We start from the raw sequence: 22,740 nt of genomic DNA, 5'->3' as shown, positions 1-22,740 counted from the left end.
AAAGGAGTGTATGGTGTGGGTGTTTTAGTAAGATTCTCGGTAGAAAGACTCCGAAAGCTTGGGCATATGGAACTTCAGGTCGGGAAAGGACTTCAGCGGTTAGTCAACCTCATTCATTTCCTTTGAGAAGCAGCTGAGGCACCTAAAGGCTGAGGGACTTGCCCAAGGTCATCACAGTGAGGGGAAGTGAGAGGTAGGCCATCGCTTGCAGTAGCTGCCTCTTATTTGTGAAAAATACTGAATCCTGATCCATACTGCTAATTTTAGTGTTTATCTAACCAGTGGCAGAAATGAAATTTCAATGCCAAATAACTATTTCAGAGTCAAAAAAATGGAACCAACTGGGCTTTCAACACTACATAAAGCTATATGAATCCCAATCTACTGTACAGGAGAATAATGGGTTCTTAATTGAATCTGTGCCTTAAAGTGGAAGAATGATTTTTAAATGAAAAACCCCATGGAGGTGGTGAGGAGAAATGAGTTTAGCCAGATGAATGATTCTAGCAAAAAGTAAGACGGCAAACCAGGCTGGAAAATAGTTTTTTTTTTTTTTTTTTAAGACCTCAACTATACAAAATGCAGATTATTTGTGCCCGGTGAACAGTGTTTACTCCCATCTTCTTGGTCTTGGCACTGTTTCTCGTGTTCTGTTCCTTACAGATTCCCGGGGTTTTGTATATGCTCCTCCTTTTTTTAGAGTAACTGTATACAACACAACAGTGGTATTATTATCCTATCTAACACATATTTCCGGGAACCTAGGACTTGCCATATTCAGCATTCTCAGACTTCGGTCCTGCCTTTTTCTCCTGCAGTAAAATCACCATAAGCTTTTAGGGCTGGCAGAGAACCTAGAGATAATTTAGTCCAATACCACATTTCAGAGATAAGAAAACTGAGGCCCGGGGAGGGAAGTACCTGGCCCAGGAAGGTCACACAGAGAGTTAATGACTCTAATCACAAAAGTTAAGCATTTTGACAGATTCATGAACTCTTGGGCAGTCCCATCTTCAGCTTTGAGGACCTCACAGCCGTATTTTGTAGCCTGGGGTGCTAATTAAACCCGAGGAATTATGGACTTACTATTTATAGGTAGGAGTGAAGGCATTAACTAGGCCATGAAACCTGGGGACACAGAAGGAGATTCTGTTCTCCTGAGACTCACGTATCACATTCACCTTTTATATTTTAGGCCTGAACTCCAGCAATGCATACGTTCAACTCCCCTGATTCTGCACTCGGCCTCGAGCTGCATTTAATCTTGAAGGACCACAGGTACTGCGGCATTCTTGTGGCTTAAAACAGCCAACCCTGCTTTTTCTGACAAAGGTTGCCTTCACCCAGTGGAAAGGGTTCAAATCAGCCTTCCAAGACCATCAGTTGCTTCAAAAGGCTGTATTTCAAACTGTTTTTCCATTATTTCAAGTTCTCATTAACAGCACTTGGCCAATAGGCTTTCATTGCATTCACAAGTGAAAACAAAGGAGAAAGGAAACGCACAGAAATGTTTTTAAAGGACATACCACTTGGATTGACAACGATCTCACATTTTGCTCTTTTAAACAGTTCAGAGTGGCTTTCACTGGATTGCCAAACTCAAATCTCTCTCCGGAGGCCTAGCAGTGTGAACAAAAGCGCTGAAATCAAAAACTTCCAAGTTTGAATCTGTCAGAGACTGTGGTAGTGGGGAAAGAGTCATTTAACCTCTCTCCATCCGTTCCCACTTCTGTACAACGAGAATAAAACTATGGAGGTCCCTCTCCGGGGCCCTGTGTGGATTGGCTAATTAAAGCTAATTAAGCCCCTGGAAAGAACCAGAACATACTATGTAAGTGCTGAGTATTTATGGGCCGCTAACAGTAACAAAACTCCTAAGGGACAAGATTCTGTGCAGACGGCAGAATCTCTATTGGTGATTACTAATTACCCACCACTTACAAAGGAAGCACCGGGTGTTCTGTAACGAGGCAGGGGAAAGAAACATCACACAGTGTCGTTCAACAACACCATCTTTATTCAAAAATATATATCTATGAGACATTTCAGAATATACTGCTGCCGCCAATGACAGCCTATACTTCTAAATAAAGTCCTAAATTAATATACAAATTTAAGCTTTAAAAATATTCTTTAAGAAAAACAAAACAAAACAAAACAAATTAGAATGAAGACGTTCTGAGGAATATGACCTAAAGGAGAGGTCCTTTGAGGCCTACGGATGCCCTAAAGAAAGAAAACACACAAAACAAAAGCCACCCACCCCACCCCAGCCCACCCCACCGGCCCACCTGGTACAGACAAGGAGAAAGGCTCGTTTAAATTAAACAAATGAAGTGAGCACACATGGGGAGGATACAGGGAGCATGAAGATTTAAAACACAAAAGCATTTCATTAAAAAACAAAACAAACCCCAAAACTAACTTCCTCACAGGAAGTCCACTAGTAACAGGTGTTAGGAGGCCAACACATTCATTTACATAATTGCTACAGTTTCATTTCTTGCTCTTGCTGTTAAGAATCACGCACCAATTGCTGGTCAAACTCAATCAGAGAAAATACAGCGATGGGTGAAATCCATCACGCCGTAACATTGTCATCCAGCTGATCAGAGCAAACATCTACTCTGCCCTTTTGATTTGTGGCTAGTCAAATTTTGCTTCCTTGGTAAAAGCACAGAGAATGTCCCAGATGGGTCCGTTCCACATCAAGCTCGCACGGAGGACTGAAGCAGCACACCATGTGGGGAGGGGCGTATGCGCAGAAAACAGCAACGATTAGAAGCGATCTTGCAATTTTCCTGCAATTTTCCTTAGTAAAGTCACCTACTGCCCTCTGGCCTCTGGGAGGAAAACTTTATAGTTAGAGACTCGTTAATTTAATAATGACAGGACCACAAGCAGTATCAGTAAGCAAACAACATCCAGTCTATATTCAAATCCAAAGAACAGCTTCAATGCTACTATGTTCTACACAGAGTCAAACTGAACACCTGCTAGGACTTTTTTTCACTGTTCTCACTTCATGGCAGACAGAAGAGCTTCTAAAAGGAAAGCCTGCACGCTGTAAAAACACAGGCTATGTTTCGACATGTTTAACATGTAAAATTACAAGTAATTGGCTTTTTGGTAATCCTGAAAATAACAACGCAAAATAATGGAGATTCTGAAGCCCCCACCGCTGAATTCCTTTTTATAGCTTATGGATTTCAGCCTCCGGGCCCTGACTCCTGTCATACTACTGGGGCAAACTGTTTTCTGCCCTTTCCAATGTCGAAAAGAAGACTGCCAAATCAGAATGATTTACAGTTAGCAGGCCTAACCTTTACTAAAAGCAAGGTAAAAATCCTTTGTAACTACATTATATAGTCATGATATCAGCTGGCATGATAATGGAATTAAAACCCAAAATTAATATCCCTGACTTCCCCCCTTCCTCTGCCCGAGATGAGCTACTCGGTAACAGCCGATCAAGTACTCCTCCTCCTCCGGGCACAAGGATGTGTGCAGTGGCGTAAACTGACAGACAGACAGACATGCACAGAGCGTCATATCTGCAGGGGAGATACTCAAGTTCACTCGCCATACCGTAGACCTGAGCCCAGTGAAACAATGCTAGTGTGAGCCCTACTCCCCAAAAGACAGGAGTCTAAAAGCAACACCCGTGCAGAGTCCACACTCTTGGTTTTGCCTTTAGCTTTTGGGGTCCACCAGTGCCATTCCTAACAACTGCCTTCACAAGATTAGGGCCAGAAGATCACGTCTTTAGGAACGTTTTCTACGACAGCAGGAACCCTGGGAAGGTGGTCCGTAGGAACCCGAAGCACATAACTTATTTTGAACTCACGTCTGTGATCCCCGTTAGTCTTCCTTCTGAACCGTATATCCCAGGTCAGCTTTGAATCTTATTGCTAGATTCCCTAGTCTGCTTATAAAACAAATGCACTGCACCTGTAACTATACATCACTACAAGCAGGGGAAAGGAAGGATCAGAGATTTGGCAAACTCTTCACGGCAAAGCTGCTTGACAGTCGTGCCTCCAACCTTTGGGGTGGACGGTAGCCAGGAAAGTCAATGACTCCAGAGTGAGTCCTTCAGTGGAGGCCTGCACTGAACTTGAACAAACCCAGCTCCGAAAAGAGAAGCGGCTCTCATGACACAATGCTGTCGGGAGGGACAAGATTCTTCTGAAAACTTCCAGAAGTACACATGATTTTCATAACTTCTTGGGTGTAAAGAGACAGCTAAGAATGGAGAACCAACAGGGGCATGAATACATGAAGTGGGAGACTTTGTATTCTTTCCAAATATGAATCTAATTGGACTCCACTCGCCACTGTTCTGAATTGTGCTCAACAGGAGAGGACGGAGAGGAGATTCAGAGTCAGTGGTTCTTTCTTGAGGCTGCGGGACTGGGATGAAGGAGGGACAGAACCAGGGGCCACAAGTTATTTCCATCATGGTTATTTCCAACCATGACTTGCCCTCTCTCTTCTTTCTGCTGGTAGAGATGGGAATTTGGGGCACGACACCTGTCCTAGTCAGTTGAAAACAGGTCACCAGCAGAGGGCAGGGGGGCCAAGCCTCCTGTGACGTTGGGCAGCAACGAGAGGTCTGGCAAGCTCTGAATATGGGACTTCAGTTCCTTGCGGACCTGGGTTACCCGAGCGAGCTTCTGTTTATATTCCTAAGGAGACAAAGAGAAGACAACGTGGTTAAGTCTGTGTGTGCTGATGATGGTCAGGCCTCAGGAGCCAAGACAGATACTCTCAGCTTCCTGCTCTAGTTCTCTTCACCAGACAGCCCCTCCCCACTTCAGCCAGGTTCGCAAAAGGAAGAATCCTTTACATAAAAAAGGAAAGCAGAGTTCAATACTGGCAATAGTGAATTAAATCGTATTTAACGTAGCACTTGAGATTTAGAAGTAAAAGCATGACATTTTGTGTTTGCATTGCCTTTTACTGATGCTTTTCTATTTCAAAACACCTTATAAAATAAAAGACAGATGCTCAGGCTTTACAGTTATTTTGAGGGTGCCACCTAGACATGCCTAGAAAAATCACTATAAAGCTCCACTTTGTATTAAACTGAGAGAGTCATCCAGATCTATCACCTATGACAAACAAGCACCACAGAAGCTCAAAACACCCACGTCCGTGCCCAGGGCTTCCTCATCCCACACCCAAGTAACCACAGCAAATCCCCGATGAGTCCTTCCGGTTGTCTCCCCTAAACACGCCAGACTTCTCTTCCGAAAGCCCAGCTTTCATCCAGTCACCTCCTTGAGAGAGTGAAGCATGGCACCGTGCTAGCTCCATGGCTGCTCAGAGCTCAAGGTCTTTTAAAATTAGCGCCTGCCCAAAAGTATCTCCCACAACTTCTCAACAACCCCCACCCCCACCCCACAACGCACAGGCCACTGCCTGCACGGGCCATTTGTTCAGGAGTCTGCTCCAGCTTCGAGGGGTATCTTCCTTCTCCTGCTCCCAGTGAAATTCTGCCTCCACTTCCCTGCCTACCAACTGAGCTCTGCCTCTTTTAGGAAAACGCTTTCTCTTCCAGTCCCCACCTCCACCCGTTCTGGAGCCCTCCTGTGCACCGAGGTGCATCCGAGCTCCTAACAGGCTGCTCTGAGGTGCTCTTTTCATACATGTTAGACTTCTATGTTCCTCTAAAATATGACTTCCCTAATGACAGGAACTTGGTGTACTATTTTCTTTCCTCCCAACAAAAAGCGCCTTTGGTGAATCTGTATGGAATAACAACCCTGGGCCATTTGAGGTCTGTTTATGGCCCCTCTTGGGTCTCCTAGCCTCTAGCTAGCTGTGTACCCTCCTCAGTATTTCTGCAAAGACGGGAAGTTCCTGAGGATGGATCCCTGCTGACTAAAGCCTCTCCTGCAGGAATGCAAAAGACAGCACTGGGCTCCGAGGCAAGGACCTGAGTTAGTTTTGGCTCTGACTCCAACCTGCTATGTGACTGTGAACATGGTCCCTCTCTTCCTTCGTCCTCACCTTCCTTATCTGAAAATGAAGGAACTGGCCTATTCGTAAGATTGTTCTTCAAATTCTAGATTCTTTCCTACCAGATACCTTAGACACACTTAGAGAGGCAGAGAGTTTGAGGGCATATGCTCGAGGACTCCTGGGAAGAGTGGTAAGACAGGAAACAGGTTAAATGAAGAACAATTAGCTCAAGTTATAAAGACAAAGTCCAAGAAAAGAGTGGGAGAAGGGATGTGGAAACGTGGGCAGGGAGGCTCTGTGCCCACATTAGCGCAGGCAGTTGCGGCTTCTGCCCAGAAGAACTGCTCACACAAGCCATCGGATGAAGACAGAGGGAAGAAAGTAAGCTTTCCTGGCATCCCATCTCTTTTCTTTGTAGACTTAACACAACTAAAATAATGACTTACGTAAATTGTTAATAATGACTCCCCTATCACACTAGTGAGCTTCAGGAGGCTAAGACCGGACCCATCTGCTTTACCCATTATCCACCATGACCAACAGTGCCCTGTGAACAGTAGGTGTCCAACAGCTGCCCAATAAATTAACAACATATAAAACATAACATTAGGTATAAGCATACCACATTAAGCTTTCATTCTTGAAACTGAAAACAAATTTCACAGATGAGGATCTAAATTGCCAAGGTTCCCCACCCTTCCCCCTCTGCAAACATTTTTTTTTCTTTGGTCTTATATACTTCAAGGGAAATTAATAGAGAAGACTAATTCTCTATTACTGAACATGGATCCATTTAATTAGCTTCTCCTGAATTCTATGTACAAAAAGGGTATAAGAGCTCCTGAATAGTTGCCCCTTGCTCCCTGCCCAGATCCTCTGACCAAAGTAGACAGGTGAAAGCCACCGTGACTTGGAGCCATCGCTCCTGGCACGTACCGAGCACTTCAACTCAAGGAATTCCTTAAAAACAGTCTGAAGATCACTGAGTCTCTAGTGAGTGGAGCTAGATTCAGAATCCAAAGCTCTGCACTCTTGGGTGACCCTCAGACTAATTTAGCAAGTCCACGTGAGTTTAAAAGAAGAGGTGGTTGATCTCATTAGACATCACCTTAAGTTCAAATAATCCTCTCCCAGGCAATCTTTTAAAAAAAAACCCAAAATCCCATTTGTTCCTATTTGGGGGTAAGGCGGGGTAGGGGGGGAGTGTTGGGGGGGAGAGGGTATCTCATCATGTTTAGGCTGTGATTACATTTTAAATACAGTCAAATAAACTTCATTTTAATTAAAGGAAATATGTTTCCCCATTAAAGTCCTCTCTTCAGGCCACTCCGAAAGCTCATGGATCTTATACACACCTCCTCATGCCATTGGGTTACTCATTCCATAGGGATTTCTACTTTAAGAGCAGGTGCATGAGCCTAGGAGGAGGGCATCACTACAGAAAGGATGAAAGTGGGACTGTCACTGAAAAAGATGAAGTACAGAGTTTGCATTAGCACCCAAAACAATGAAATACTACTTAGGTATAAATCTATAAGATCCACATGAGGAAAATTATAAAACTCTGAAACAAAGAAGAGCTAAATAAATGGGGAGATATTCCATGTTCATGAATAGGAAGGCTCAATACTGTAAAGATGTCAGTTCTTCCCAACTTGATCTACAGATTCAATGCAGTCCCAATCAAAAGCACAGCAAGTTATTTTGTGAATACAGACAAAGTGATTCTAAAGTTTATACGGAGAGGCAAAAGACTTCAAATAACCAACACAATATTGAAAGAGAGCAAATTCAGACATTATTCAACCCTAAGACTTTCAATAAAGCCACAGTAATCAAGACAATGTGATACTGCCGAAAAAATAGACAAAACAGATCAATGCAACAGAACAGTCCAGAAACAGACCCACATAAATAAGCCAACTGACCTTTGATAAAGGAGCAAAGGCAATACAATGGAGAAAAAATAGTACTTTCAGCAAAAAAGTTGAAACAACTGGACACCCACATGCAAAACAAACAAACAAACAAATCCAGACACAGACCTTACACCCTTTACAAAAATTAACTCAAATGAATCACAGACTAAATGGAAAACACAAAACTATAAAATTCCTAGAAGATAGCAAAAGTAAACCTAGATGATCTTTGGGTTGGTGATGACTTTTAGGATACAATACCAAAGGGTATTATATACATACCTATATATATATAGTATATAATCTACCAAAGGTACAATACCATGAACGAACCCATAAGGTGGATTTCATTAAAATGAAAAATTATCTGCTCTGCAAAAGCCACTGTCAACAAAATGAAAAGACAAGATACAGGCTGGGAGAGAATGTTTGCAAAAGACAACATTTGTTATCAGAGAAATGCAAATTACAACCAGATGCCTCCACACATCTATCAGAATGACCAAAATCCAGAACGCTGACACCACCAAAAGCTGACAAGGATGTGGCGCAAGGGGAACTCTCATACATTCTGGTGGGAATGCAAAATGGTACAACTATTTTGGAAGGCAATTTGGTGGTTTCTTACAAAGCTAAACATACTTTTACCATACATTCCAGCAATCATGCTCTTTGGTAGTCATCCAAAGGAGATGAAAACTTAACGCCACACAAAAAGCTGCACATGAATGTTTATAGCAGCATTATTCATAATTGCCAAAACTTGGAAGCAACTAAGGAGTCCTTCAGGTAAATGGATAAATGAACTTTGCTTCAACCAGACAATTATGTAGCATTAAAAAGAAGGGAGATATCAAGTCACGAAAAGACATGGGAGAAATGGGGGCGCCTGGGTGGCTCAGTCGGTTAAGCGGCCGACTTTGGCTCAGATCATGATCTCACGGTCTGTGAGTTCGAGCCCCGCGTCGGGCTCTGTGCTGACAGCTCAGAGCCTGGAGCCTGTTTCAGATTCTGTGTCTCCCTCTCTCTGACCCTCCTCTGTTCATGCTCTGTCTCTCTCTGTCTCAAAAATAAACGTTAAAAAAAAAAAAAAAAAAATTAAAAAAAAAAAAAAGACATGGGAGAAATGTTAAACGTATACTACTAAGTGAAAGGAGTCAAGTTGAGAAGGCCACATACTGTATGAGCCCAACTATGACATTCTGAAAAAGGCAAAACTATGGAGACAGGGGTTGGGGGGATGAACAGAGCACAGAGGATTTTTAGGGTAGTGAAAACACCAGAATGCTGGACACACGTCGTTATACATCTGTCCAGACCTACAGAACATACAACACCAAAAGTGAGCCCTCAGGTATGGTATGGACACTGAGCAATGAGGATATGTCAGTGTAGGGTCATCACCGATAACAGATGCACCACACTGTTGGCAGTGAAGGGAAGGCATGCAGGGGGTATATGGCAAATCTCTGTACCTTCCTCTTATTTTGCTGTGACCCGAAGAAATAAGCCAAGCGGTTTAAATGCATCGGCAAGGGTGACAAAAGTATATACTCTGAATATCCAAATACAGGTAAAGATTGCTTCGAAAATTGTTAAAACACGCACCTGGCTTAGCTGGGATAGCTGAATGACCTAGCTTAATGCTTTGAGGAGAAATGAGCAGGTAAGAATTCATGGCAAACTCTGGGGTGCCTGAAGCCTGCTTCAGATTCTGTGTCTCCCTCTCTCTCTGCCCCTCCCCCACTTGTGCTCTCTCTCAAAAATAAACGTACATTAAAAAAATTAAAAAAAAAAAAAATTCATGGCAAGCTCTGATTAGGTCAAACTGAACAGTAATACTAATTTTATAGTCCCCTAAACAGATTCAGTAGTAACAGACTGTGACCTCCAACCCTTCCTTTTTTTTTTTTTTTTTTTCCAATAGATGTAGTGATCTATAAATGTCACCATGGACAAATAAAAACTTGAGAATCGGATCCAAACTGAACTATGCCCACAATACAACTCCGGCTTCTCACTTGCCTTCCAGTTCTCCGGCTCCTATGCTCCCTTGGTCGGGTGATGGCATTTCCTCACTAGCTGTCTCTCCACGGTTTTTCTCTTTGGTTCTGGACAGGTAGAGGAGACAGATTACAAAACCCCACGAATCTTTCTTCTCAATCTACCAGTCCACCTTCTAACAAAAGTTGGTCCACAAGCTCTCCTGCTGCAAGGTCCCGAACCGTGTCCTCAGCAACTCCAGCCCGCAGAAGAAATCCAGCTTGTGGCGTTATCACTAAAACCGACATCAGTGCAATGACACCTGGTCAAAGTCTTCTGACCCACGTAAGTGTGCTGCATCCCACCACCTCTTCAGTGCACCAAGTACTACTCAGCTAAAGAAACGATGTGGCAAAAGGTGGTCCTGTGCTCCTTGTTTCCAATACCTTGCACCTGTGTGCAACAGATGACTAAGCCTTTACTCTGGCACTCACGCTGCCCTGCCTGGAACAGGAACACGTGAGATCGGGACCTGCACAATTTACACCCGCGGGGGGCACGGCCGCAGCGCTCCTGCTTTCGGCCTTCTGCTCCCCCACCCCCGCTTCTCTTGACCATGATTCACAGTGGCTCTTTTTTGCACTCTTGTCTTCAGATACCTGCCTTTCCCCCACTACCCATCTCAAGCAAGAGACAAGGCAAATCCAAATTGTCCTGCAGCGATTCCTCTCCTGCTCATGCACGATTCGTACTGGGGTCGTGGCGGAGGCGGGGGACTGAGCTGACCCGTTCCGGCACATGCACTGACCGCAGCAGACCCTACTTCACCCATGAGAGGCTGTAGGGAGCCGGGAAAAAGGTGAGAGTTCTATCAGACTTGCTGCTGCTATCCTGTTTCAGGATCCTGGAGGAGGGGGTGCGGGGGGAGAGTGGGCACCTATGATAAACTGCCTGGGTTTATTTGACTGCCAAGAAATGTTTAAAACGTAGAGGGTGAGGCCCAGTGTGCAGTTTGGAGATAATGCCTAGGATTTATGCTTCTGGCAAAGCTCTGGAATCTTGCCTCACGGGCTCTCTGAACTTGCAGCAGAAAACGCGTCCAACACCCTCTGGTTCCTGTGGATCCAGCTGACACCATGTGAACACGGACCATCGTGGAGCACGAACACAACTGGCTGGTTGGAGCAAGGCTTCCACATTCTTTGCCTTTTTTGGTGAGAGCAGGAGGCCAGACCTGACATGCTGCAGATGAGCTCTGAGATAAGAGGGTTAGAAATGATAGGGACTGACATTGTGGTGACCTTTCTACAAGCATTTCATCTTCAGAACAAACAAAATTATAAGCTTCTCCCCTGGCAAGTCCTATAAGAAATACTGATCAAAATGTAAACATTGTCCGATCTATTTTTTTCTGGCTAGGAAGTATATACATAAGAACAACTGTGTTAGAAATAACACCACAGGCAGGGGCTCGATTTGATGAGACAAAATTTCCAGTACTGAGACCCATGTTTTTCTTTATCTTGCCCTGTTGTGCTACAGGACATATGGTATATAAAAATCACCCACTGCTCGGCTACTCGCAATTAAGAGTCATAAAGGGTTATTATGCACAAAGCAGTTTACGAAGGGCCCTGTTTTAAAGGTGACCTACCACACTGAATTTAAGTCAAAGGACTGCTTAGCTGCATGAAGGCTGGCAGCCAAACAGAAAGGGGAAGCTGACCCTCGCCCTAAAACCATTTAACACCCCTAATCGGCCGCCTCATCTTGCCACTAAAGCTCACAGGATCTACAGCCTCTACTTACACCACAATTAATTCACTTCTCTTTCATTTTTTAGAGAAAACATACAAATCTTTGGGCTGAAAATAAGAATGCCACTTTTGCCTTTTTTTCATGAATCTACATGAGAACAAAAAAAGCCATCGCTGATCTGCACCTCTCTGCCCCAGCCAGCTCCATGGTCCCATGTGACTCAGTGGCAGCTGCAACATTTCAAAATGATACATCTTAGGATGTCACAGCAGGGCTGGAGCTGCTGAGTAAGATGCTGGGGAAGATACAAGAAAAGGAGGAAGTTGTGGCTTTGGCTCCAGCGCCCAGGACCTCCCGGCCCCATACTGAACCAATAATAAAGGTAAACACAAAGTATTTCCCAGAAAGCAAAATGACAAAATGGCTGTAATTAGAGGAATGTTCTCAGAGCGAGTCAACCATCCATTGGAGGCGTTGGATGGGAAAGGGCTTCTTAGGCTTGGAATCGTACCATGAAGTCTTTTCAGGATTTTTGTTTCTCCCCAGCAGACCTTCTACACAAAAGGTTTAAGGCAGCTTCTACTGCTGCAGCAAAAACTCCCTTCTGACAGGGATTTGCAGAAACAAGAGAAGAATAAAAAGTGTCGACACATCCATAATTAAATTAATAAAAAAATGAAACTAACAAAAAAATAAAGTCAATTTTAGGACTGGGCAAATTTTCAAAACTTGAAATTATAAACCTAAATATTTATAATTTAACAGATGTCCATAAAATGCTTTAAAAAGAGATTTATTTAAAAAATGCACCTGGGCCCTCCAAAAATGCTTTACATTTTTGCTAGGGGTCTCTCATTATACAAAACCAGGTAAATATATGGTACTAAAGTACAAGAAGAACTATTTACTATTTATAATAAATGTGGTTTTTTTTAAGTCAAATGTCAAAAATAGAAGTTTGATGCAAGTAACAAAAGCCCCCACAAACTGGCTTCCTTAACCATTTTCGTGGAAAAGCAGGTGACTGATGTGCAAACATCAGAAATGCGGACCCTGGGGCGCCTGGGTGGCTCAGTCCGTTAAGCGTCTGACTCTTGGTTTTAGCTCAGGTCAGGATCTCCTGGTTTGTGAGGTGGGGTCCCCCATCAGGCTCTGTGCTGACAGCATGCGGCCTGCTTGGGATTCTTCTCCCTCTCTCCCTACCCCTCCCCTGCTCGCTCGCTCTCTCAAAAATAAATAAATAAACCTAAAAAAAATTTAAAAATTTTTAAAAAAGGAAATGCAGACCTTCGAATGGTTTCTCCTTCTGAGACAAATGCTGGTCCAGTCCAGCCTTCCCGGAGGGCAGCTGAGAAGCAAAGGGTAGAAAGGAAAAGGGCAGTCTCACCCGGAATAATCGTAGGCGGTTATTTGTTACGATTCTAAGTGCCAGAAGGTCTGCCTGGGGCAAGGCAGCCTGTAGGTTACTGCACTGCATCTGGATACAGTTTTCTCTACAAGAAATAAAAAGACCGACTCCTTTCCATAAGGAAAAAAAAAATACATTTCCTGGCTCCTCCAAAAGGCTGAGAGGATATATCACGTCTCCCACCAGAGGGAGGCTGCTGTGATAGGAAAGCAAATACGCAGTCAGAAACTCCAAGTTCAAATGCTACTGTACTATTCGCCTATGGTGCACCCTATGACTTCACCTCTCTGGGCTCAGCATCCTTACATTGAAGACGGGAATGGAAATAATGCCTACACTATGGGGAGGTACCAGATCTGAATAAGACCAGGCACTTGCTAAACTGTTCAAGGTGGATCAGCCGAGGAGGAAGAGAACTGCCACCACTCCCATGTTTATTATTTTATAAGCAGTCCTTAGAGTTCCTGATTTACATGTTAAGAAAAGGCATAGCAGAATTGAAAAAAAAGAGAAGTATTAATGGGATACAAAGATCCTTCTTCCCATAAGCCATCTGAGTATGTCCTGAAAATTTACCACATTCACTAAAGTTGGTTTGAGCAAATGAAAGAGCCTCTAACCTTCAAGACCATGGAAAAAAAGTCAGATTTTTATAACTAGGTAGTACCACAGTCTAGTCCTATCAATCTAAAGGTCGAGAGAGGAAAAATTGGTCTACCCAGTAAGCCTAGCTCTTATGGTAGTGTCGTCAATGTGAAAGGAGTCCGTCCCCCGCCCCCTCCCCACCCCCCAATCAAAGATCCAGTCTGTCCCAGCCTAGAGACGAACTGAGCTACAACCATAGCTGCCGCCTTAGATCAGGACGCTGTGTCAAGCATTAGCATAGGGTTGGGGATGAAAGAGTGACAATGCAGACAGGATTTTATGGTCTGGCCAGGGAAATGACCAAATCATCCATAAACAGAATGACAGACTATGTGGTGCTCTGAAGGAAAAAGATCGGGAGACAGGACAGTATATATGGGGTGGGGGAGAGGGGAGAAACCTGGTTTTATGGGGTGGAGATGGGGGTGGGGTCTCAGGAGAATGCTGTTTGACATGGAATATAAATGATGAACCATAATCAACGAGGTAAGGGTAACCGGTGGGAAGAAAAGGGGGCAGAGTGTTTTAGGCAAGGGGAACAGCACATGTAAAGCCGGAGACAAAAAAGGCCAGCACAGACAAAACACAATGGAACGTGACAAGAGACACGGCTGATGAGCTCAACAGGGGCAGGCCATGGGGTGGAGTGTGGGGCGTGCGGTGGGAACACACGAGAATTTGGGCTTATATTCCAGGAGCAAGGAGAAGCCATTAACATGCTCATACAGGGAAACAACCTGCCCAGGGCTACGTTTTGGAAAGTATCACAGGGCTGCCACGTGCAGAATGAATTCCAGGACACAAGAACAAATGCCGATGGGTCTGCGATGAGGCCACTATGGGGGAGCAGGTGAGAGGTGATGGCGGTCTGGGCTAAGGTGGTGGAAGTGGACACAGAGAGGAAGAGGAAGGGGACAGATTCAAGAAAAACTGAGGACAGAAAAATCACAATGGCTTGCTGACTACTCCGACGGGGCAGCCAGGCAACAGGAGGCGTCTGGCAGAGGGGTGGCACAGGGCCTGAGGGAGACCGGGACAAAAGGAGGCTGAAGGAACCCACTGGGAGGTGGGACAAACAGGGAGTAACACTGGATGAACTCCAGTGTCTGGTTTTGATGAATGGCAATGGCATTCTCCAAGACAGGGAGAGAGAAGGGAAGGAAAGGTTGGAAGAAGATGGTCTGTTCGGGCCACCTGGCACTTGAGGTGTCTGTGGAAAGAAGATACATGGATCCGAAGCACAAGGAAGCATCTGGGCTCACGATCTAGATTGAAGCCATCAGCACACCGGCGGTAGCCGAAGCCTTTCTAAACGTGTCACGCAAGGACAGGACGAGAAAAAGGCTAAAGGAATACCAACATCTACGGGGCGGGGATGGAGTCAAGCTTCGTAAAGGACACACAAGTAAGTGTAGAACAGCAGGGGTGGTGTACAGAAACCAGAGAAGAAGAACGCATACAGGGTAATTAACAGCATCAAGCGCCGTAGAGAGGGCCAAAAAAAGAAAAGGAAACAAGAGACGGGGGGCCAAGTATCTTTTGGCTTTTGAGACTGGACCAGTGGTGGCGGATTCTGAACACAGCCACTTCAGTTGACCGTAAGATGCGCACGCCATGCCGCAGTGGGCTCAGAAGTAGAGGCAGCGAGGGAAAACAGGCTAGTTACAAGGGGACGGTGGTAGTGGTGGCGGTGGAGGTGTGCGCTCGCGTGAATGTTTTGTTTCTGTCGTTGTTTTTAATATTAGAGAGGCGAAGCGTGCCACCTGCCGAGAAGGACACCTTCGGCGACTCTCCTGGAGACTTCTTCCACAGAAAGTAAAAGAAAGTGCCGCTGAAGGCCCCGTGTGATAAGGAAAGGCAGACGTTAACAACTTCAGGTTAGACAAGTGTTAGAACCCGTTTGCCCCAGGTGAGGGTAACGGGGCTATTTTATAAGTGGAAAAACCACACCGAAGAGAAAAGGCAAGGACCACTCACCTCAATGGAGAAAGCCAGAAAAAGCCTGGAATGGGGACCGCAGATCCTCATCAATGAATCGTAACTGAGGTAAATGATACCCGTAGGAATAACGCCTAGCAAGTCTACGCCTCACGGACTAGAAACACGGAGGGCAAAATAAAAGGACCCGAAAAGTACCAAATACATCACACCAGACATTTTGAAGAAAGACTGGACTGAGTCCATTAATCACTATCCAAACCCCAAGAATGCTCAGAAGGCTGCTGGTAAATTTTTGTGGAGTTTAAAACTGCAAAGTTGCTCTGCTTGAAGTTCTCCAAGTACCTAATGACTGCATTAAGCAAGACAGTTGTCCATCCTTTTTCCTGAATATAGAAGAACCTGAATAAAGAAGAGAACAGATGAGGAGGCAAAGTCACAATGACAGCTGGCTTCACCACTTCACATGAAGTGCACCACACCCCCGGGAGCTCACGGACTTGTTTGCAAAGGTTTCATTCGGACTCCTATTCCGACCACGAACATCTCTACTCTAATCATAGAAAAAGACTTTCTGGGGCGCCTGCGTGGCTCAGTCGGTTGAGCGTCCGACTTCGGCTCAGGTCATGATCTCACGGTTCGTGGGTTTGAGGCCCGCGTCGGGCTCTGTGCTGACAGCTCGGAGCCTGGAGCCTGCTTCGGATACTGTCTCCCTCTCTGTGCCCCTCCCCCGCTCACACTCTCTCTAAAAAAATAAATAAACATTAAAAAAAAACCCAGACTTTAGAAGAAGACTTTCTAATTTTCAAGCCCTATATTTTATAGAGATAAAAACGAAAGTCAGAGAAGGAACTTCCAAGATTACAAAGTATGATACAATCCAGTTTTACTTTCTAAAAAATGACAACCTGAAGTGGGTGAAGGCCCACCTTAACAGTAGAACATTCATAAAGACCAAAACAGACCTCTGCTCAAAATGGCATGTATCCACCGGGTCAAACACTTAGACACTAGGGCTCAGATTTCTGTAATCTGAACCTGCTCTCAAAGTGATGGTCACTCAAGTCACTGTTATAAATAAGAAGTAGCTGCTATTTTCCCACAGCAGTTTCAAATGTAAACCCAAACTTAAAGCCCAGAAGAGAGCCCCATTTGTCTAATTAAACTATTCAATGCTCTCACAATCCTTAACTCGTATACCCATGGATACGTGGATTTTGTATCTTCTATCTCTAAAGCACCAGACAGCCTAAGAGCATTGCAAAGAGCAAGAACCCCTGAGGCAGGCGTGCATGCTGGTGGCAAAGACCTTGAAATGCATATACACTTCAACATACCCAGAGACAAGCTGGCATCTACACGTTCACACAGCATTCATTTTTAGAAATTTACAGGAAGGAAATAATCCAAATACTGGCAGTTAGCTCAAGGTAAAACAAAACAAAAAAATATAAATGCTCAATACAAATAGCATTGATTATCCAGCCATAGGTGTTCAAGCAGCCATTTCAAGTGTTTATATAAAGTTTGTGTTAATAAGGAAAGATGATCACATACCATTAAAATAAAGTAGGACAGAAAACTGTCTACATATTATGATCATTTTAATTTTAAAATTGGAGAAAAAAATAAAAGAAACACACCAAAATGAAAACATGTTATCTCAGGGGCTCCTGGGTGGCTCAGTTGGTTAAGTGTCCAACACTTGGTTTCGGCTCAGGTCATGATCTCACAGTTCATGGGATCGAGCCCTACATCAGGTTCCTTGCTGACAGCAGGGAGCCTGCTTGGGATTCTCTCTCTCTGTCTCTCTCTCTCTCTCTCTCTCTCTCTCTCTCTCTCACTCTTACTCTCTGCCCCTCCCCAGCTCCTATTCTCTCTCAAAATAAATAAATAAACATTAAAAAAGTTATCTCTGGGTAATGAGATTATAATACTTTTTTAAATACTTATTTTCCACGTTTCCTGTGATGTACGTCTTTTATTTAATCAGAAACAAAGAAATAAAGAAAGAACTGAGTATTCGCTGAATAAGAATGAACATTCTGGCAGGGAGGAAGTGACAAGGGGCCCAGATGCTGTTTTCACTTAACACGTATATATACTTTGTAAGTATGAGAAATCAGTGCTACACACACCAGCTAACACCCAGTGGAGCGGGTTTGGAAAACAGGAGGAATCACCAGAAGTTGGATTATAAATATGGAAACAATGCTATGGCTAAAAGAACTCTCGCTGGGAGAGCTATGAAATCATGTCACTTTTCCAATGTGAAGTCTCAAATGTTGGGGAACCATGCCTTTAGGTCACCAAGTATGTGAACTACATTATGATTATAATGTGGTATTTCCCCCTGGGATGAAAAGAGATGAACAAATACCATTTCCACGTTGTGACATGGCAAGAACACACACTAATACCTGCACACACGCACACACACGCGCGCCCTCATGGATCAAAGCTCAAGCTGCACACCCAACCAGAGCGTAAGGGTCAGCAGCAACTCAAAAGAAGGGAAGGACTTCAAGGATACAGCCCCTAAATTCCAAATGACAGAAGCACATAATTCAAGAAAAGTCCCCATCTACTGGAGGGAAACTTTGTGGGAGGAGGCTCCCATCTCAAAACAGGGGTGAAAAGGCAGTGGGTAAGCCATCCGCGGGGTCACTGGAGCTGTGTAAGCAGACTGACCTTTCGACAATGGCTGGAACAAGCCCATGGTGCTGACCACACTGCTAAACCAGGAGGAAAGAACTCTAGGCTAAGGAAGGGCACTGAGTGTAGAAGACTGTGGGCAGGCAGGGCCTCTAAGTTCCCAGGGGAACACAGTACAGGATCACTCGAGTAGGAGTCAGTTTAGGGTTCTGGTCCTCACCGACTTCCTCTGTGACCCTGAACCGCTCACAGAGTCTGTTTTGTTTTCTCATCTAAAATGAGGATTAGATCGCCTGCTCCCATCTGCCCGTATTGGAATGGACAATGAGATACTGGCTTTAAACATCATGGGAAAAGGAAGAATTTACTCCAAAGCTGACAAAAAATGGAGCTCTCTATCTCCACCTATCGCCTATCCCATTATTGAAATAACCATCTGCACCCTCAGGGAGGGGAACGATGCTGCCAAAAACAACAGACGGCCATCAGTTTGGTTTAGTACCTCCTCGGCTACAGCCAAAGAATTTCTCAAGTTGTTATAACCAAAGTGCAAACAGAAATACGAAGAGTCACAAGGCAATGTTAGATCCGGGGCCACTTCCCCCTTCCCAGCTGTACTGTCTGAAGTAGAAGGCTCTGCTCCTGAGTACTCGTTACAGCCAAGGGGGAGATGCCAAGCTGGGGAGATACAGCAGCACCCCCAAGTTCGATGAGCCAATCGCCCTCCCCCACACCGAGCACGCCCGGTCATAGCCAGGAGGGTACTCAGAACCTCAGCGGCAGAGTCCGCTCTCTCAAACCTTAGAAAGGTCTTCTCAGAGGCCACTCTGAAAATGCTTCATGCAACTATTTTAATCCCCCTACATAAGATGGCATTTTTCTAAAACAAGGTTCTTGGGGATTGCTGAAATGATTCAACTTTGGCTACTCTTTCGTGTAGGATGTCTTCCGGCTGTTCACCTGATGGAATCAAATCTAAAATAAACAAAACAACAAGAAAGAAAGGCAAACACAAACCTGATGGCAAGTTACCAGATGTCTGCCTCAGATTCTATTCCTGGTCTGTGGCAAACTCCCTTCTCTGGGCCTGAGTTTCTTCACCAATTCGGAAGTCAGATTCCATGATGTCTAAGGTTCCATCCAGCTCAAGAATACCGTTAACGACTTTGCCCAGACATCCGGGCCTCAACGTGCCACTTCATCTTGCGTGAAAAGTGAAGCTGGCTGCCATGGCTGTGCCTCGGTGGCTTTGCTGAGCACACACACATCTGCCAACACACCTCGTAAAGGTGGGGAACACACGCCTACCGAAAGGCAGCACACACCACAGCCCCCTCCCGGGACCCCTGATACTTATGGCACCTAAACGGGGCCTCTGTAATGTCAAATCCACCAGTAAGAGGGACTCCAGGATGCTTTTTTAAATTCCGCAGCAGATTAAAGAAGATCTAGGTAAACAGAAAGAAATCTTGTGTTCACTGATTGGAAAACCTATGATTGTTAAAATGGCAACAGTTCCCAAAGCAATCTATAGATTCAATGCAGTCCCTATGAAAATTCCAGCGACCTTTTTTTGCAGAAATGACAATACCACGATGTGAGTGAAAATAACTGATGTGTTAAGGTAGTAAAACTGCACACGTGTCCACCTTTTTGATTTTTTCCCCAGTGCTTGTACAAATAGATCTGCACACTCCCTCCCTCCGCCACCGCCCCCACGTGCCCTGACCCCTCGGATGGAACATACCCATGCCACGCTTTATCCAAACTGACGAGACAGGAACTCCATCCAAACCATTCAGACCATGGCTTGTGAGCTTCTTACAGCCAACCGGGGCAACGGTCACCTCTGTCTACCAGAAACAAGCCTTCCTTTTGCTCTAAGAACTGAAGTTTGGAGGCTTTTCTGGTACCTTTGGCCTTTACCTTTGGAATTAACCTTCTCTGTCCCCTCCACATTTCTGAACTTCACCTCCAGGCTGCCATTTGTGCTCCTACCCACATGCCCTTTCCCATTTCTAGATTTTCTCGTGTCCGTGACAAAAGCATTGCAGACAGATTTGAAGCAGACCCTTCTAACTCTGCCTGTAGTTTAATGGAAAGGTGGTAGGCCAATGTCAACCCTAACATCCAGAAACAGAAGCTTAAAAAACAAAAAACCAAAAAGGTGTAAAAAAAAAAATCATCTCAAAATGGATCATGATTCTATCTAAAGTGAAAAAAGCACAACAAATGAGAAACCCATAGGAGTTTCTATCAAAAAGTCACCTTTCTTTACCACAAATTAAATCAGATTTGTCAAACCACTTTGCCCACAACCTAAAAAAAAAAAAAACAAACCCTCTTATTTCTAGAAAAAGAATACACTGACTGATGAGATTTCATGCACAGAACAAATATTCACTGAGGAACAATTATGTCGCCGGCACTGACAGAGCAGCGAGAGTGTGCAGTCCAGCAGACTTCAGAAGACCTGTTGAGGGCACTGCCGTGTTCAGAAACTGCCTGTGTGTTTCATAATTCTCTCCTATTTTAAGTAAGCTTCAGACCAAATTAGTGTTATAATTAACATGTTAATTTCTTCCGGGTCTATTTCAACTGAGACACAGTAAGCTGGGATGCTCCCCTTACTCTGTCTCACATTCTGACTCCCCGTCTGCTGTTTCTCCCCCAACAGAGTGTCAGCACGTCTTGCTCATCTCTGCACATCTCCTGACGGGCACGAGACTTTGCGGACTTTCTTCACGAAGAAGCAAGCAGCTCCTTAAAGAGTACAGAGCCTCGTTCCCATTGGAGGACTCTGACGCCTCCTTCCCACACGTTCTGTCTTTCACCTTTCTTCACACACAGGTCTGCTCCAGTCTGGCTGTTTCCCATCTATAAACATATTTCTCTTCTTCGATTGCTATTTCCTTTTACAAAAAGGCTTCATTGCCTTACAGGAAGTTTGGATTTGCCCTTAAACCACAATCAGAGTTGCCAACTGTCTCCTTAATCTACATTACGTATAATCCCCTGGTTGGGTTTTATGTTCACCTATGCTGTTTATGCCAGAATGACTTCCTGGAGGGCAGAAACACAATCTCTTTCCGTGAGCTGTGACTGTCCCCTCCTACATCCCAGGGTGTGAAGCATCCTTGGCTCTGAATCCTCCTATTCCCTATCCCAAAGTTTAGGAGCCATCCAGAAATCTAATGTTAAGATTCTTAAGCGAATGACAAAAAGGTATGCTTATTATGTGAAGGAAGATAGGAATTTAAAAAATAAAAAAAGTAAAAAAACCTCATGTGTTAACAGATCAGAACTTTGGGAAGAAAAGAGACTTTCAAGCAAAACATTACATTTCCAGATTTCTAAGAATTCCACGTTTCTAATTAAAAGGCAATGAAAGAATTAAAAAAATAAAAGCAGATTTCATTTACATTCTGATTTGGCAATCTTAAAGCAAGGACTGGCAGTGTTAAAAAAGGGAATGTTAAAAACGTAAGTATATATTTGATACACTGTCCTCGTCAACAGGAGACTCTGAGGATTTGGAATAATCCATGCTAGTAACGCACCTTTCAAGTGGCATATACTTTACAAGGATATGGTGGAGTAAGACCAATTTGTTATGGAATGTGAGAGAAAAAATCACAGTTTCCAGAGAGCAGAGTATTTGCATTTTTAGCAAACATGAATAAAGAACTACAGCCATCTCTCAACATCTTACACTGTATGTAGCCATTTGATTTTTCAAACAAGCAAATTTAGCTTCCTTTTTACAGTGAATGGTTTTGCTCAAGTGGCTAAGAGACATGGTTTGAAAATAGAAAGAATCTTTGGTTCAGTGGTGGGACCCTCCTGTTCGGATTCTTAAGCAATGGAATCCCAATGCCCAGATGAGCAGAGAATTTGGGCTGGAAAGCTACGGAACAGACCCAAATCTCTGATCCATCTCTTTGCTTAATGGCCTGTTATGGCACCTCACAAAACACTGGTTCTACAGAAACCTGAATGATTCCCCCGAGAAACACAGGGAGCAAAGTGCAACTGTGAGGAAGGGAAACAAACAAAGAGTTAATCCACTCTACCAACCCAATCTCCTTCTCAAAGACTCTGTCCTCTATGGTAGCTTGTCACGTTCCACCCAACAACAGCTGCTCATGATAATCAATGTCTGACAGATCAGAGAAAGCCCTTAATGTGTCGCCAAGGGGCAGTTCAACAGATGGCATGGTGACTTACAACCAGAATCATTAATTACACTCTCTTATTAGTCCCGGGGCACAGTGCTGAAAATGCTTCCTCAGTGAAAGATGAGCATTTCAGATAAATGACCGTCTGGTACTGCCTGTGAAACTCCCTTTAGGATTTCTGGTCAGTGTCGATTTCTAAATCTAAGCCATACTATTTTCACAGCTGTTTCCCATCTTCCACTTCTAGGGTGCCTTTATGAAGCCCCCCCACCCCCGACCCCAACCCACA

General features: G+C 44.3%; 1 protein-coding gene across 2 annotated transcripts in view; it reads right to left on the bottom strand.

Moving 5' to 3' along the window:
- Positions 1 to 1,999: 1,999 nt before the first annotated feature.
- RPRD1B (regulation of nuclear pre-mRNA domain containing 1B) overlaps positions 2,000 to 22,740 on the bottom strand; it is a 50,980-nt gene continuing 30,239 nt past the window's right edge. For both annotated transcript variants that reach the window (XM_060617404.3, XM_060617401.3), the window contains exon 7: positions 2,000 to 4,688. In XM_060617404.3, coding sequence (XP_060473387.1) covers positions 4,539 to 4,688 — 150 coding nt within the window. In that variant the 3' untranslated portion in view covers positions 2,000 to 4,538. The remainder of the gene's footprint in view (positions 4,689 to 22,740) is intronic.

This window comes from Panthera onca, chromosome A3, assembly GCF_046562875.1.
Source record: "Panthera onca isolate mPanOnc1 chromosome A3, mPanOnc1 haplotype 2, whole genome shotgun sequence".
Classification (NCBI taxonomy): Eukaryota; Metazoa; Chordata; class Mammalia; order Carnivora; family Felidae; genus Panthera; species Panthera onca.
Note: the sequence above shows the minus strand (reverse complement) of the source record. Positions and strands in the feature narration are given on the sequence as shown.